General features: G+C 32.7%; 1 protein-coding gene across 1 annotated transcript; it reads left to right on the top strand.

Moving 5' to 3' along the window:
- The first annotated feature begins 7411 nt into the window (after window positions 1-7411).
- LOC114418141 (linoleate 9S-lipoxygenase 1) lies at window positions 7412-13532 on the top strand. Its single transcript, XM_028383328.1, has 9 exons — window positions 7412-7827; window positions 9512-9798; window positions 9902-10142; window positions 10527-10838; window positions 10977-11062; window positions 11173-11280; window positions 11369-11676; window positions 11766-12029; window positions 12443-13532. Exons 1-9 carry the CDS (start codon window positions 7590-7592, stop codon window positions 13194-13196), a joined length of 2598 nt encoding a protein of 865 aa, XP_028239129.1. The 5' UTR covers window positions 7412-7589; the 3' UTR covers window positions 13197-13532.
- The last annotated feature ends 5800 nt before the right edge of the window (window positions 13533-19332 follow it).

The raw sequence follows: 19332 nt of genomic DNA, 5'->3' as shown, positions 1-19332 counted from the left end.
GGGACTACCCCCATATCAAGGCAATACGGTTATCTTAGTTGTTCTTGACCAGTTTTCTAAGGGTGTCCACTTAGGCATGTTACCTGCAGCTCACACAGCACATGCAGTTGCTTCCCTGTTCTTGACCATTGTTGTGAAAATTCATGGCCAACCTCGCAGTTTGGTCTCGGATAGGGACCCCTTGTTCCTCAGCAAGTTCTGGCAGGAACTCTTCCGCATGAGTGGCACGCAATTACGAATGAGTTCGGCTTACCATCCTCAGAGTGATGGTCAAACCGAAGTCATCAATAGGGTTATTGAGCAGTATTTGCGCGCGTTTGTTCACAGAAAACCATCCACATGGGGAAAGCTTCTTCCCTGGGCAGAATACTCCCATAATACTTCGTGGAGTTCCTCAACTGGCTCCACTCCTTATGAAATTACATTTGGGAAGAAGCCTTTTAATTTTCTGGCGTACGTTACTGGTCAGTCCTCCATAGATGCAGTGGACACAATGCTCACTGATCGCAATGAATTATTCGAAATGATTCGCAAGAAGCTATTGAAGGCGCAGGATTCTATGAAAAACAAGGTTGATATTAAGCGTCGAGAAGTGAGTTATCAAGAGGGAGACTGGGTGTTACTCAAATTACGACCCCACCGTCAATCTTCAGCAAAAGGGCCAGAGCCCATCACAGGCAACCTATCAAAGCGATTCTTTGGTCCGTTTCAAGTTGTTGAGCGCGTAGGCAAGGTTGCTTATCGGCTCCAACTTCCTGTGGACGCTAAACTGCACCCTGTTTTTCACTGCTCTTTGCTAAAACCCTTCCAAGGCAACCCACCGGATACTGCTGCACCTTTACCTCCTACGCTCTTCGATCATCAGTCAGTAATCGCACCCTTGGTAATCTTGGCAACTCGCACAGTCAATGATGATGATATCGAGGTCCTCGTTCAATGGCAGGGCTTGTCTCCTGATGATGCAACATGGGAGAAGTGGACGGAATTGTGTAAGGAATTTCACCTTGAGGACAAGGTGCTTCCCCATGGGCCGTGGAATGATACAGGGGAAACCAACACAAGCACAAAGACAGCAATTCAGAATCAAGAGTTCAGCTCAAGAGAGGTGCAATTAGAAGTTAGGCCCAAGAGGGCAGTAAACAGACCCTCTTACCTGAAGGATTACATCTGAAGGGTGAGATGGGGATTTAAACTTTGTAATTTCCTGCTTGAGGTTTGTCAGGTAGTGGGAGACAAGCCTAACGAACTTTGATTCCCTTGTAAGCAATATTCCATATTCTGCTAGGGATATTAGTATAAATATCTATGTAAATAAACCAAGCAGGACATGAATAAGAATTACCTTTTTTCTGAGTCCTTCCCTTTTCTTGATTTGGAGGTTCCTGGGTCCTCGAAACTCAGCTTATCCCTTTTCCTTTTTCTCAAGCACGTATCAATTACCATTGCATATAAATTATTTGACAAAAAATTTTCATTTCTGTTTATAAGTGAATGAATATAAAAATTATATTAAATCATATTTTTAAGTTTCAATGTGGATTTTTATTTTTTTACAATAGTTGAGATTAAAAAAAATATAAAATTGTTTTTTGATCAAGAACCAATAATAGAATGCATTTTTTTACAGTAATCGAATGCATTTAAGAGATAATAATAATGTTGACTCATATTTAGAGTACAAAAAAATATGACTGTTTACTATTTTTTTTTATTAATGAAAAACGTTAGATATCAATACCCTTGTTTTTCAGTATTTTTACCAAAATAAGTTGGCGTGGTTTATGCTTAGTAACGTAATTTTTTCTGCTTTTTCCCCCAGAAAACATGTGCACCTAGACTAAATAATTGGAAAAAAAAAGATTCTAAATTAAATTTATAAAATTGCAAAAAAATACACACTACAAGAAAAAATGCTTTTAACGACTGAAAATTCTGTCTCTAAGTTCACAAAATTGGTCGCTGAATTAGTTAGTGATTGAATTAGATACCAATTTTAGTAAGTAGCTAAACCCTAATTCTAGAGATCAGTTTAGAATCTATGGTTTTTCAGTCTCTACAGCAGTCTCTAAATCAATATCTATAGTGACTCATTATTTTTGGTCTCTAAATCAGTCAATATTTAATGAATTTCTTCTAGTGACAATGCTTACTGCATTTTTTTTTCTTCTGAAAAACATGGATTACGATTCCCGCAACTATATCTTTGGGTAGCACTGCAACTGCAAGACACCATTTGGCCATTTCACATTCTGAAAAGTTGTGCTGAAACGCTTTTGCATTGGCACAATAGTAAGTACAGATTCTCACATAATTGTTCCTAAATATATATAAGGGTAGTTTCTAAAGAAGCAATACTTGTATCCGGAAAAGTTAAAAAAATGCCAAATCTGAACAGAGAAATATAAAACAAAAATAAGTGAGAAGGGAGAGAAGTGGGAAAGCAACTTGCATGGCAAGAATACATGAAAATGTATATAGGACAACGAAATGAAGATTGGTCGGTTCTATTGCTATATGAAATGAAAGATGGTGGGCCTTCTAAACAAAGCTATATATATATATATGCTTTTTTTCCTTTTATTGCGTACGCATTATTTTATATAACAATAAATATGTTTTTTTATCAAAATATTAATTTCTTTTCTTTACTTTATTTCGATCTTGAAAGCAAACTAATACTTCATCATTGAGGATCATATGATAGAGTGAAAGGAAATAAAATGAAAGTGAATTAAGATGACAATTTTGAATTAAAGTAGAATAATATAAAAATATTTGAGAGATTCTAGACGTAAGTTTGTTAAAAAACGTGGTCCTAACCACCTCATGATCCAAACACGCTATCATCATTCATACTCGTGTCATTACATGAAAGTTTATTTTTTCTTCAGTAAATTGTAAATTATGAAGGACAGTGGGACAGGTTGTGGAACGTGGAAAACACGGACTATGACTATGACTACACAGACACATACTCAGTACTGTTTGGTTAAAGGAAAGAGTGCATGGGACATGGCACGCAGTGATTTGGATGGATAAGATTTACAAAATAAATAAAAAAAATATGGTATATATAGAACTTAAAAGATATAGATAATTATTGAGTATGTTAAATCAAAGTCAGACAAATTGCATGTGACGAATCGAAGACATCAGACATGCCTTATTATATTCGCACACTATAATCTTCTTCATTAAAAAATGAAAATATCTTTGTCGCTTTTTTTATCTGTTTTAAATTTTTGGAGTTAAAGCTGTTTGCAGCGCAGTGGTTTTGTGAAGCTTTGTCGTTATTCGTTAACACATTCCTACTAGCGGAAAATGCATGCACCGGAATACTGCCCATGAATTGATGAACCTTTCAAAACTGTTGTTCTTAAACTTTCATAATTTATTTACTAAACTATAGGATTTCTTTTTAAGAATGACAGTAATAAGTATAACAGAAAAAAAATAATATTTAAATTTTTGGTATTTAATTAGTATCGAATTGTATGTCGAACAGGATTGTTAGGAAAAAGACTTGTGAAAAATAAAAAAAACAATTACACAAATAATAATAATAATTTTATATAAAATGTCATTAAGTTGTAAAAACTAAAAACACCAAAATTGGACCTGTAAATTTATGCCTAACCAACCATTATTCAGATTTAAACCCACATGTGTACGATGATATATAAAGATTATTCTTTCTATTAAAATAATCATTTCTGTCAGAAGTGAACAAAAGCCTCGTGTTCGGCGTGGGAATTATAATATTATATTTAATCACCAGTGAGCAATATATGTAAGAAAAATGTTTTTATATCTCTAAATTTTTTGAAATTTAGCTTTAGTTTCTTTCTAAAAATATATCCGTTATTATTTTTTAAAAATTATCCATTAAAAAATCCAATTTTGATAGTTAAAATATCAAAGAGGAATGAAAAATAATTTAAAGAGCAGTCGAAGACCAAAAAAGATACATTTTAAAATTAGAGAAATGAAAAATAGACAATTTTTTCTAGAGAAATTGAAACAAAACTTTAATTTTTTTTAGAAAAAATAAAATAAAATTTAAAAAAAGAAATACAAAAAATGAATCATGATTTATGGTTGCTCAAGAAAGAAAAACATTCACAACTCATCGAAGCATATCTCTCGAGCAGGGAAAAAACCACATTTTATTAGACGAAAGGACAGTCTACTCAATTTTTTTTTTTTACTGAATCTCAATTTCTTTAAAGAAAATATATATATTCAAAATATACAAAGCATAAAGTATATTTTGGGTTTATTATCTCTTATTTTCTAAATTTTTTTCAATTTTTTACTTCACGTTTGTTTTTTTATAATTTTTTTAATTTCAAGAATAAAAAATTTTATCCTGCACTTGTAACAAAGTAATAAATAATTTTGTTCATATTTTATTCTTGAATAAATTATAGTCCCATGTTTAATCAATATTTAATTCAGTCCGAGGGAGTAGAAAAAATTTATTCCCATAAAAAATCTTTCTTTATGAGTAAAAATTCAAATATATTATTTTATTATCCACTATCCCACTGTTCTCTTAATTATTCACAAGAATACAATAAATATTTTCAATCAATTTTAATAATTAACCAAACATATTTTTAATAATATTTAAGAATAATATTCTCATATTATATTCTCAAGAAAAAATCTTTTTAGAACTATTTTTAATCTAAATTTTAATCACTCAAAATCTCATTTAACTTTCTTTTTATCACTTCTAGTCTTTGTTGGTAAGTAATATCATTATTTGTTATCTTTGACAATTATACATAATGAATCTAATAACTTATCACATCATAAAAAATATAAAAAAATAATTATATGAACAATTTTTTAAAACTGTAAATTTAATCTCTCATCGATTAATCTAACATCTTCTGTCCCCATTCTAAACAAATGAGAGATAAGTCCAATTAGGTCTAGTGAGCTCAAACCGATCACAAGGAATCTGCCTAGCCTAGTAGGCCAGAGTCGAAATAACAAACATAGGACAAGAAGTCCCTTAACAACTTAAGAATAATCCAAAGACTCCTATTCCGAAGATATAGTTACCATACCATAAGGAAAGTGATAACGAACTAATTTATTTTATTTATTAAAAAGAAGTATTTTTTTATTTTTGATGTATTTGTTTAAATTGTTTTTGCTTAAATAGAAAAATATTTTTTACTTTTTTAAAAAATAAATTCTATATTTTTTTAAAACAGTTTCACAATTGCCTTTTTTCTGGGTTTAAATAAACTATCCTAGTTAATCATACCAAACCAATACTAGAAAGGGCCTATAAAGACAACAAAACCTCATACCACAAATGACTTCTATCCTACGGTTCTGCGTACCTGCTGTACTCCTTTACCTCTAATTGACTTGAGGGTGGAAGTTCTCGCAGATAATTTTATCTTTAGTTCTCATAGTGGAAGCAATTTAACAAAGACCAACTCGAAGGCATGTGAAAAGCACGTGTTCTCTAGCGTGGGCATGAATGGAACCTTGGTGTTGTGTTGTCTATGGAAATGAGTCAAATGACTAGTTCTTATTACTGGTTAATATAAAACAACCTAGATTATTTTTAAGGCTAACCTAAATCGACTGTGTTTCTTATGCATAGTTAAAACTTGTGGTCATGCAGACATCATCGCAATGGTGGAGACCAGAAGGAGCAACTCTATTCATCCACCAAATCCTCAAAGACCTATGGAGAACGGATAGTTGGTACCACCCACATTATTAGGATACATTAGTAGTTGAGAGATACTATTTTAACACTTTATTATTTTTCTCAAATAAATTATTCACACCAATTGTGAGAATACAACAAAAATTACACCGCAAAAAAATACTGACAAACAAAAGAATTTAACGTGATTTGACATCTCTTACATACGTCCATGGAATCGTCTCAAAAAGGTATTTCAATATTAAAATAATGATTACAAAATTTTAATTTACCACAAATAGTGTATCACTCTATAAACCTGAGTACCATACCTAATGATTACAAGAAATAATAACATTTTTACACAAAAATACTTTTGTGATCTTGTTTCACAATCTCTCTTCTCACATTTTCTCTTCATGTATTGTTTATTCACTAAATCTCTTCTTTATTTAGATGAAATATTACCACCAATTATAATAAATAAGTTTTCTCCGAATTTGAAACAAAAATAATTTTTAATATATCTATTCAACTAAGTTTTATCTAGTAAAATGTAATCTTTTACTTTATATTTAAACTACTTAAATCTTAATGATAAAAATTCAATTCTCAATATATTTACACTTTATCTTTTGACTTGAAATTCTACAATTTTAAACATTTTATCAATATTTTTTGATTTCTTTTTTTTATCTCATTATATCATATATTATACTTATATTTTTTTTCTCTTTTTCTCTAACTCACTAGGTATATAGGATAGCATTCGGGTGTCTAAAAATATTTATCCTTAATAATTTAGCACCCAACGCTGACACTGTCAGGAGATAGGAGATTCATTGGCAATCAAACACAATCGGCAGAGCAAATGAATTAAAATAAACTACATTGATAGGAAGCACGTGAAATGAAAATCTCTGCCAAAATCCCGTTGTAAAATTCCAAACCACGTGCTAATTTACTAATGTATCCTAAAAATGTTTAGTTATTTATATTTTCTTTTTATATTTTTAACCTTTCAAGAAAGAAAAAACTGTTCTCAGTCACCCTACCTGAGGTAACTAATCGTTTGTATTTTATTTATTTATTTTTATAGGAAGCTAGTCACTCTATTTCTTGTCTGAGTCAGCATAGTAGTTGATTCATATATTTAATGTGTTTGAAAAAACATTAATAAATTGATTTTGATTAAAATTGATTTTATAAAATTGATTTTAATTAAAATTAATTTTAAAGTATTATAATTTATGTTTGAATGTTTTTATTATAAAATTAAATTATTAGAAATAAAATTTATTATAAATTTTATGATACAATATAAAATTTATTTAAAATTGTTTTAACTTAAAATTAATTTTAAATTTTTTTGTCACATAAAACTAAAAATGTAAATTTTAATTTAAAATTAATTTAAAATTCTGATTCAATTCTTAGATCGTGAAATCAAATATATAATTAATATAGTCATTCTGAATTTATTTATGATTGTTATATTTATTTTCTCTTTCATTTTAAAATTTTTCAAATCATAGTACATCAATTATTTTATCTATCTATCTCTCTCTTATTTCACTATCTATCTCTCTCTTATTTCACTTTCTTTCCACGTCTTCTATCCTAAAAAACAGTGTAGGTTTGTCATCTTCCTTTCGCCCGTTTATGCATTTTTATGAAATTCTCAACAAATTATGAGCATATTTGCAATTTACTCGGAGCAGAAAATTAAATGTCTGTGAATGAGGTGATCCAGCATTGGCTCATTTATTCTTGGAACATACATGCCACATTTATCTATAAATACCCTCTTCTAGACAAGGCACAAGGCACAAGGCACAGGCTTCCCTCCCTCCTTTGAAGAAACAAATTAGAAGAGTGTGTTGTGTTGTGTTGAAGTAGCAAGCTAGCAAAGATGTTTGGCATCTTAGGAGGCAATAAGGGGCACAAGATCAAGGGTACTGTGGTGTTGATGAGCAAGAATGTGTTGGACTTCAACGAAATAGTGTCCACTACTCAGGGTGGTTTGGTTGGTGCTGCCACCGGCATCTTCGGTGCTGCCACCGGTATTGTTGGTGGAGTTGTCGATGGTGCTACTGCCATCTTCAGTCGCAACATTGCCATCCAGTTGATCAGTGCCACCAAGACTGATGGTTTGTTTCATTAATTCCTTAATTAATTTTCTGCTGCAAAATAACTCTTCCCTGTTTGTGTTTCTTTCATTATAATTTAGAAACATGAAGACAAATAATCTAACTATACCCTTCATCTCATCTTCTTGTGAGACTAAACATTTTTGACAAAAATATATGACTACAAAAAAATTGCCATTTAATGATGAAAAAATGGTCTATGCATGACTACTGATGATGGTGTAAACTGCAAAGCTCGTATACTATATATTCAACCATAAACTATGCATAATAAATTTGTTTAATTTCATAATAATTACTTTATAACACATAGTAATTTACCATTGATTCACAATGTAATTTTTTACAGTAAATTAAACTATTAATAAATCCTCAGTACGTATCAATTGAATAATTAACTTTCGTTAGCATTTAAAAAAAAAGTAAATAAAGAGTCATGATTACCCATCACCCATTTTAGTAGGCAGATTGAAGCAGAAAGAAAGGCTGATATATATAAAAAAGGACAAATTAAACATGATTGATGGTACAAATTATTTAATTTGACGAAATTTTATATGAAGAATGACAACAGTTGAGGCAATATTAACTATTTATAGAGGTCATATTTACTATTTATGAAAAAAATAGAGGTCATCATAAAAAAAATAGAGGTCATATTAGGTATTGGCCAAGCGACAAAAAATAGATGTAATAAGTAATGTTCATGTATTATATTAATAAATAATTTGTTCATGTAGATATATTAAGAAATTTATATAAGTTTTCAATAATAAATTGTTCATGTAGATATTAAAGTAAATTTATATTAAGAATACGATATATTATATTAATAAATAATTTTATTAATTATATAAAATATTAATATATATTATCAATCTATTAACATTAATTTAGTGTAGACTTTCAAAATCTATATTTTAAAAATGGCATTTCTTAATGATTAGAAAGTACTACAAAGATATTTTTATATACTAAATTGGCATTTTTGTTTTCAAAGGGCACGAAGAAAGGGTTAGAAAAAAAAACTTAGCAATCCACATTCATATTTTTCTTTCGTTGAAATTAAATTCATGTGGATATTATTAAATAATAAAGAAAATTTATTAAATAAATAATAGGAGGTACATTATTTAATTAACTTCGTTTAAGTAGAGAGACTGTACGTTAAAAAATCAATGTTAAGAACATGTCTTAATATCATATCTTTTTTATTTTTACTGCAATATACTCGTGACATTTCATTAAAAATAAAAAATGAAATACATTGTGGAACATAATAGTAAAAAGTAGGACTAGCATTGCTGGTAGCTGCCTTTGTCAAAGCATGAACAACTACAATATAGGGACAGTGGGTTGTTTTACCTTTAATCTTTAATTCTAATCCTGATATAGTGAGCCAACTCAAACTCATTTTAATGACTAATATATATAATAATGTCATTCTTGTTCCTTTCTTGATTGATACACATCTTAAATACACACAAAAATTACATTGAGGTTTATATTTATAAAGTCTAATAGTGCGTGGACAGTGCAATGCACCGGTGAGTTGCACAGTACGTGATTTGTGTATAAATTGTTTGTGTAAGTATCAATTTCTAGAAGTTACTATTGTTGATCACAAACTCATTATTTTAATGCAGAATCTAATTTTGAAGTTTGATTTGTTTACTCTTTTTAGGACTTGGAAATGGGAAAGTTGGAAAGCAAACCTATTTGGAGAAACATCTTCCTTCGTTACCAACCTTGGGAGACAGGCAAGATGCATTCAGCGTTTATTTTGAATGGGATAATGATTTTGGAATTCCAGGAGCATTTTACATCAAAAATTTTATGCAATCTGAATTTTTCCTCGTGAGTGTCACTCTTGAAGACATTCCAAATCATGGAACCATTCACTTTGTTTGCAACTCATGGGTTTACAATGCAAAAAGTTACAAAAGGGATCGCATTTTCTTTGCTAATAAGGTAAATGACTAACTTTTTGCCTAGCTAGCAAGTAACATATGAAATTTAATTACCAATGTGTAAATTAATGAAGACATTCATTAAACATATATATGTGCTGCAGACATATCTTCCAAATGAAACTCCAACTCCACTAGTGAAGTACAGAAAAGAAGAATTGGAAAATCTAAGAGGAGATGGAAAAGGAGAGCGCAAGGAATATGATAGGATCTATGATTATGATGTCTATAATGATTTGGGTAACCCAGACAAGAGCAATGATCTAGCTCGTCCTGTTCTTGGAGGGTCTAGTGCCTATCCATATCCTCGCAGGGGAAGAACTGGTAGAAAACCAACAACAAAAGGTTAGGATTTTATTTTTCTATTTTAAATAATTAGTTCCATCACATATGATGAAATTAATTTGTTCTTGTCAAGGGGTCTAATTCAATTAGTAGGGTGCATGAATTATTATAATTTCCAAGAGACCATCTTTGATTTTGATGAATAAAAAAAAATTAACTTGTCACATACTCACATCTCAATGACATTTTGCCACAATGTGAAGTTATTGCTAATTTAATTCTGTTTTGGAAAGCAGGATGTTGCATTACATATGTTTTTGGTAACACATAGAGATGTTATGTCTTGTGACTTAAAAATTTATCTTATTTTTGAAAGTGTCATTAGTTATCATTGTTGTTATTCATGATACAGTATTAATTTTACTTTTATCTATTTTTTAACAGACTCTAAGAGTGAGTCACCATCCAGCAGCACCTACATCCCAAGAGATGAGAACTTTGGTCACTTGAAGTCATCAGATTTCCTTACATATGGAATAAAATCCATAGCTCAAACCGTTTTACCTACATTTCAATCTGCATTTGGTTTAAATGCCGAGTTTGATAGGTTTGACGACGTGCGTGGACTCTTTGAAGGTGGAATTCATCTCCCTACAGATGCACTCAGTAAAATTAGCCCCCTACCAGTGCTCAAGGAAATCTTCCGCACTGATGGTGAACAAGTCCTCAAGTTTCCACCACCTCATGTCATCAAAGGTATATATTGTGTATGTATGTGTGTGTGTGTATATATATATAAGTATATCAAGTAAAATCAGCTGCTAGTACTTGGCATCGAGTATTTGTTATTTGTTAAATTTAACATTTATATGTTTTCCATATTTTTTGGAGCAGTTAGTAAGTCTGCATGGATGACTGATGAAGAATTTGGAAGAGAGATGCTTGCTGGTGTTAATCCATGCCTAATTGAGTGCCTTCAAGTAAATAGTGCTTTATTGCTTAGTACTAACAATGAATTTGGTTTCCATGTGAATTATATTCAATGTATATCATGTTTAATTTCCTCATAATGTTAATTAATAAATGACAGGTGTTCCCTCCAAAGAGCAAGCTAGATCCCACAGTGTATGGTGATCAAACTAGTACAATAACCAAAGAACACTTAGAGATCAACCTTGGTGGACTCTCTGTGGAACAGGTAAGTCATATATATTTGATAACAAAAAGACATATGAATACCCAATTAATCATGACACTAAATGGTTATAATGATATTTGTGCAACAGGCACTGAGTGGTAACAGATTGTTCATATTAGATCACCATGATGCATTCATCGCATATCTGAGGAAGATCAATGACCTTCCCACTGCAAAGTCTTATGCCACAAGGACCATCCTTTTCTTGAAAGATGATGGCACCTTAAAGCCATTGGCCATCGAATTAAGTTTGCCACATCCTAGGGGAGATGAGTTTGGTGCCGTTAGTAGAGTCGTCTTGCCCGCAGACCAAGGTGCTGAAAGTACAATTTGGCTAATTGCCAAGGCATATGTTGTTGTCAATGACTCCTGCTATCATCAACTCATGAGCCACTGGTATATATAAATTCTGCAATTGTCATCATAAACCATCTTTCAATTCTTTGAATTTATGAGGTGATTCTTTTATTGGTTTGTGGTCACAGGTTAAATACTCATGCTGTGATTGAACCATTTGTCATAGCAACAAACAGGCATCTTAGTGTGCTCCACCCTATTTATAAACTTTTGTTGCCTCACTATCGTGACACCATGAACATCAATGGACTCGCAAGACAATCACTCATCAATGCAGGTGGCATTATTGAGCAATCATTTCTGCCTGGGCCATTTGCTGTGGAGATGTCTTCGGCAGTTTACAAGGGGTGGGTTTTCACTGATCAAGCCCTTCCTGCGGATCTTATCAAGAGGTAATATTGATACACTTATAGACTACTAAAAATTTTGGAGTTAAAATTTTCATTTATTTGATACCAGCATCGTGTATCCTTTGGATAGACATCTTTTTTTTATATAAACTAAGTTACTATTAAAAGATCTTAATTTTTATGCATTGTCTATCTAAACCAATTAGAAATCATGCTAGATCTTAACTTACCATACACTTTAATTTGTGATTGGATTAGAATGTAAAAGTCCTTTACACTATCAATACATATTAAAAATGTAAAAAAAAACTAATACAATTACGTTATGGAAGTTAAGAGTGTTGAAAGAGTCAAAATTCACATCAATGATCTTTATTTTAGTGATGTTTATATCACAAAAAGAAAAGACACATTTGCTGTTAATAACAAGTTCTTTGTTATCCCCCTTGATGCAGAGGAATGGCAGTGGAGGATCCATCCTCTCCCTATGGCCTTCGCCTTGTGATAGATGACTACCCTTATGCTGTTGATGGACTAGAGATATGGAGTGCTATCCAGACATGGGTTAAGGACTACGTCTCCTTGTACTATGCCACGGATGATGCAGTTAAGAAAGACTCAGAACTCCAAGCTTGGTGGAAGGAAGCTGTTGAGAAGGGTCACGGTGACTTGAAAGACAAGCCATGGTGGCCTAAGTTGAACACTCTTCAAGATCTGATTCACATTTGCTGCATTATTATATGGACTGCTTCAGCACTCCATGCAGCTGTGAATTTCGGACAATACCCTTATGGCGGTTTCATCCTAAATCGTCCAACTCTAACCAGAAGATTGCTCCCAGAGCCAGGAACCAAAGAATATGGTGAACTTACCAGTAATCATCAAAAGGCTTATTTGAGAACAATTACAGGAAAGACTGAGGCCCTTGTGGACCTAACAGTGATAGAGATATTGTCAAGGCATGCTTCTGATGAGGTCTACCTTGGACAGAGGGACAATCCAAATTGGACTGATGACACAAAGGCAATTCAAGCCTTTAAGAAGTTTGGAAACAAGCTGAAGGAAATTGAGGACAAAATCTCAGGGAGGAACAAGAATTCAAGCCTTAGGAACCGTAATGGACCGGCGCAGATGCCCTACACTGTGCTTCTTCCTACCAGTGGGGAAGGCCTTACTTTCAGAGGAATTCCCAACAGCATCTCTATCTAATGAGAGTGTGTGGTGTGTGGTGTGTGGTTTTCTTTCCTTCCAACGTACCTCTCATTGACAAATAAACGTGCAAACTTATGTGTGCATAATTTTCTTATGTATGCTTAAGTTTTGTAATTGGATGCTATCTAGTTTTTCATATCTAATAGGGTGTTGTGTCAGTTTTTATGTATAGTATTGTGCTCCTATCATGTTCACCCGTATCATGTTCACCCGTATGTAAGTCTGATATTCTGATCTATGAATGTCAAATCAAATTTCTCTATGTCACCAACTTGGATTTGATACCCGTATGTAAGTCCTATCATGTTACATATCTTGACTTTGAATTGGGTACCCGAATTGTTCCCCTTAAATTTTTCTAATCCCACAAAAAAAAAAAGAATAAGCCTAATTTTTTCATGATTATGTTGTGAATAGCTTCTTGGTGATTATTAGATGCCAATCTATTAGACAATGAGTTTATTACCTACAGCAATGTTTTGAATATCGAGTTAATTTCAAATACTTTTTATGGGCCAAGTTAGTGCATGAGGCCTTGGAATTAGCTAGAGTTAATGAGTGCACTTGTTAGGGAGTTGTTATTGGCCCCTACAACCCCTCTAAATTCCAAGATTACCCCTCTCCGAAATTCCATTGTGCAAAAAATTCACACTACTTTTGTGCAGCAGAAACACGATGACATAATGCTTTGTAAGGAGGAAAAAAATACACAATAAAATCGTAATTCCGTTGTATGATGTGTAACGGAATCACACTTCCATTTTGATTTTGTTCCTGGAAAAAAATTGTACAACAGAATCACACTTTCGTTGTACATTTTTTTCTCCAAAAAAATACTAAACAGAAGTGTGATTTCAATGTGCACTTTGTACAATGGAATTACACTTTCGTTTAGTATATTGTTTATAATAGAATTGCACTTTCATTTAGTATTTTTTTCCAAAATTTTAAAAAGTCTATGGAAACGACATGTATTGCATACAATTTCATAAAATGTCAACTACATATTGAGGTTAACATCCATAAAAATAATGGAATACACATTCAACATTTGCCATGAACAAAATGTCTACTACATATTTAAAGAAAGGTCTACGACGTATTAATACTACCTATTTCAATCCTTAAAAAGATCTACTACATATTGAGATCCTTTAACTAATTGAAATTATATTGCATTGAAATCTTGTATGCGTTGATTGTAAGGCCTTTGCCATGAGCGAGTTTTCGGTGTGCACTAGTTTTTCCTTTGTGGTATAACAGGAGGCAAAAGACAACGATCCTTTAAAAAAACTTTATTATCATGCATACAAAAGACGAAGTTAGCAAAAAAAAAATCAATATTAGCTTACAAAGGCTAATGGTATGTTTAGTAGATATTATATACCTGTACAAAGTGATTTTCATTGACAAGTCCAACGGAAATGAGACGGGACTTTGTTGGCACAGTACCCTTAAGTGGAAAGAAAGTCCAACTTTCCAGCCTAGATAAGTGGACCGATACAACATTATACCGATTATCAATGACATAACCTATGTCGAGAATGATCATCCACTTCTCATAGGGAATTAGACCACGTTTAACATACAAAGAGGTTATTAATTCCAAGAGTTTCTCTTCTATGCCAAATAATTAAACATAGTCAGAGTGTCATGTTTGAAGTTCTTGAATCAAATCTTGGCGAACGACAGACCAAGACTCCTAACCTTGGCCTAGCGCAGTTGCAATTATTCTATAACCACAATTTCCATTTGCTTCGACATCAACAATGTTCAAAATGTATTATTGCAACTCATCGTGAAATTCATCCATATAATTGCTCATTTTTTTCTTCTTGTTGTCTCGTTCACCCTTGTGAGAAACAGTTGGAGTTCCCGAATTATCAATCATCGTGTTCATTTCATCAACAGACTTTTCACGATGAAGGTTCATGCTTGGTAGATTTCATAGACTTTGATACACCCTTTGTTTTTATTTTCATTGCAGGGACACATCGAAGTAGTATCTAAAAATGCAAGTTCACGAACTTTAGTCTTCAAGGTGATTTTACTAGACACGTTTAGTTTTGAAAATCTCTTAAACAATACATCAACCTCATGCGTCAGAGTTAAGTCCCCCCAAGAGTCACCTGTGTCATCTGAACTAGGTAGGAATGGATAACATCTTCTAATGTACATGAATGCTTTTCAAGGAATGCAACCACATATACTAATAAACTCAGTAAGCTCACAAGCACATGGTAGACTGTGAATAACTTTAAGTGTGCAACCTTAAGCAAAACTATCAGTACCTACGGTGTTAACCCATTGCAACTCATGGAAAATCAAGTCTTGCATTTCTCTTGATACAAAGCCACACAACTTCTTATACACCAGGGTATTAAACCTGTGCTCAACCACATTTATACTTTTCTTAAACAAAGCCTTAATCGCTATATACTGCAAGACAAACATGTTATTCATTGCATCCCAACAACTACACAAATCTCTCATGCTATCATGAAACAAACTTTTCAATCTCACATGTGCGCCTTCAACCTTATGTTGTAATAAAATGAGATATGAATAATTCTCTTAATACAATGAAATAAAACTTAAGCCAAAAAAATTAATGTCAAATTATTTATGTACCTATTTGTTGTTGTGTTTCCAAGATGCATGACTCAATCAACCTATGCTTGTACAAACTTCTCATTGAAAGGGGTCAACCATGTTTGTTGGACATGGTCAAAAAAATGTTTTATAACGTGCGCATTGGATTGTAAAGCTCTTCAAGCGCGATTTATATGATACTTTATTCGAAGACTACAATAATAGTTCTCAAGCATTCATGATATTTTGCCACTCTTCACCCTTATCCACGAGGATTTTGCATTTTGCACTAACATTCTTTGTAATGTGGAACAAACATAACAAGTTGGTTGAAGAAGGAAACATAGTGTTCAATGCATTCATGAAAGCAAGATCCCTATCATAGACAATAACCTGAGGCAACACGTTATCTTTCACAAACAATCATTTCAGCTTTCAGCTTGCTTAAAGCCCATTCAAAATTATTTGTTATCTCAAAACTTAAATAAGTAAAGGCAACAATGAAAATCATGCTTGTTGAAGTGGTACCAATAATTTCCAACAACAGAAAACAATACTTGTTTGTCTTGTAAGTTGTCTCACAAATCAACATTGTTGAAAATGAATTCAGGAGTCTGATTGAATATAGGTATTGTGAATGTATGAATACATGAATTTTGATGATATCAAAGAAGAATCAAACAAAGTTGCTTCAAAGGATAAGCATTGCTTCAAGATTAATACAAGATTGCTTCAACAAACAAAGCCTTGCTTCAAGATTACTTTAATATCAAGTCTTGTCTCAAAACAAAGTAATTCTAAGACATGCAAGGCTCTGGTAATTGATTACCAGGTAGTGTAATCGATTACCAGAAGAAGAGTTTGAGAAATAGCTGTTAAAAATGGTTTTGAATTTGAATTTTGAACATGTAATCGATTACCAGCTGTTTGTAATCGATTATCAGCAACGAAACTCTTGAAATTCAAATTCAAAAGTCATGACCCTTCAAAATATAACTGTGTAATTGATTACCAAAAACCTGTAATCGATTACCAGTGAAGAAATTCAAAAAAATCTTTTTGAAAAGACACATCTCTTCAAACCATTTTGAAAAGGCACAAAAGGCCTATATATATGTGTGTGTCTGACTTCAAAAAGTAAGAGAGAGATATTCCAAAAGAACTTTATTGTCAAATGCTCTCTCAACAATTCTTGGACAAACACTTGCAAATCTATTAAGAGTTCATCTAGGAACTTCAATTGTAATATCCTTCTCTTAAAGAGAGAATTTTTCTTCTTCTTCTTATTTAAAGAGATTGATTAAGGGACCGAGGGTCTCTTAAGTTGTAAGGATTCTTGAACACAAAGGAAGGGTTGTCGCTGTGTGGTTCAGACTTTGTAAAAGAATTTTTACAAAGAGAGTGCAAAATCTCAAGTGGGTTGCTTGAGGACTGGACATAGGCACGGGAAGTGGCCGAACCAGTATAAATCAAGTTTGTATTTCTCTCTTCCTTTATCTCATTTGTTATTGCAATCAATTTTATCTTGCATGTTTAAAGAACATTATTAAATTGATTGTTGTTTCTTCTTCTACATTCTGAGCCTATTATTTAGAAGGGGGTTAAAAGTTTATTAGTGAAAATTAATTCATCCCTTCTTAAGATAACTGAGGCCATTTGTCTAACAGGTACGACCACATTATATCTCTGATGACATCTTCATTATCCAACTGTCTAAACCAGTAAACATATTGGTCAGGTTCTATCAATTTCGTCAGATGTTGTATTTTTATCCTTGGACCCCTTTCTTGGAGACGATGTTTCTGACGTTCATTGTATATGGTACTGAGATTTGTCTAATCTTGATCTTTGATTGTCAACAAAATTTGGCCAGACTTCACCATGTTTTTCGTCAATAGTTAACCATGGTTTTTTCTTCACAACTCAAATGACCGACATATGAATGACCAAGCAATGTTTCCATCACACTATGATTATGGAAACCACATTCAATAGTAAGTCTCCACCCTACGATTCTCATAAACCTCCTTTTTAATTCAAAAGGACACTCGCATTCTCTGGTTCTAGTGGACTTGCACACTAACTTGTCTTTGTATTGTTTGTACTTCTTTCTCCCCTTTTCACAACCTAGTATAACAAAATATTTTTTTTACTTACTTCTGACTTATGAATGACAATCAGAAACCCCATGCTCTTGTCCCACACGTCGAGCCCAATTTAACAAATCATCGCACCCTTGAAAAATCTAAAAGAATCAAAAAAATTATTCACTAACAAAACACAAAATGCATACAAATAAAAGTCTAATGAAATATACCTTGTCAATCATGAAATAACTAGAAAAGTTAGGATAGCTAGGTTGCGCCTACATATCAGTGTCTTCACCACCCACATTTTCATCATCATTATAATCCCCCATATAATCATCAGGCTCGACCACACATAAAATATTGAGTTGGTAAATGAATTGACTTTCATTATTCATATTTCCCATCCAACTAGCATTGTAACCTCATCGGATATAAACCTATTCCAATTCATTGATCTACACAATCAATACATAAAATACAGTTATTTGTAAAACAATTTACAATGGAATCGTGATTCTATTTTGCAACAAGTTGTTGATGCACAATGGAATCATAATCCCGTTTGACCAAAAAAATGAAGAAAAAAAAATACTTGGCAACATGAGTGCAGAGAGTAAAGAGGGAGAACAAATGAAAAGAGAAAAGAGGAAGAATGAATGAAGAAAAGGAAAAAGATAGGAGAATGAAGATAGGAAAATTAGGGGAGGGTAGTTTGGTAATTGCTCTTAGCTGGTAGGGCTAAGAGCAATTTTGTTGGGGCCAATAGTAACCACCTTGCACAAACCAACAAGAAATTCCATTAAGTTTATCAAAGTAACTTATGGGTATGGTTAAATCTATGTCGTCCATTTTAGGTATTTATATTATGCACCTCCCAAAAGACTCTAGTGGACAAAAATACCCTTTATCAGACACCCCCATTCCGAAACGATTATTTTAGAATAGATATTTTGGAATATAATTTTTCATATTCCATAATACCTATTCTGAAGTAGGTTTCCCAAGTACTTATTTTATTCCACAATATAAAAAATTATATTCTAGAATAGCTATTCTAGAAATGTATCCTATTTTGGAATAGGTGGTAGTACCCCCCTTCCCTTCTTCAAACTCGAACCTATGTTGCCAAGTCATTGTTCATCGTGTGCCACGTTTGCACCTTCATGTCATCGTGCACCACCTTCTTGCATCAATCTGGGGTCACCACGTGGAACGATAGAGAAGGTTCGAATGAAGATGTTTTTGGAATAGTCAAAGGGAGATGAGTGGAGAAGGTAACAGAGGGGAGTTTAAGTCAGTTGTAGGTGATGACGATGGTGAGGCAAGGGGATAAGGTGCAAACTTTTTTTTCACTATGGCAGTGGTGGGACATGGGCGACATCGAGTTTGTAGTCCAGAAGTGAGGGTGCTTGGGGGATGCAGGGAAGAGGGAGAAAATGTGTTAGGGGTGA

This window comes from Glycine soja, chromosome 7 (genome assembly GCF_004193775.1).
Source record: "Glycine soja cultivar W05 chromosome 7, ASM419377v2, whole genome shotgun sequence".
NCBI lineage: Eukaryota > Viridiplantae > Streptophyta > Magnoliopsida > Fabales > Fabaceae > Glycine > Glycine soja.
This window is presented reverse-complemented; position numbering and strand designations above follow the sequence as displayed.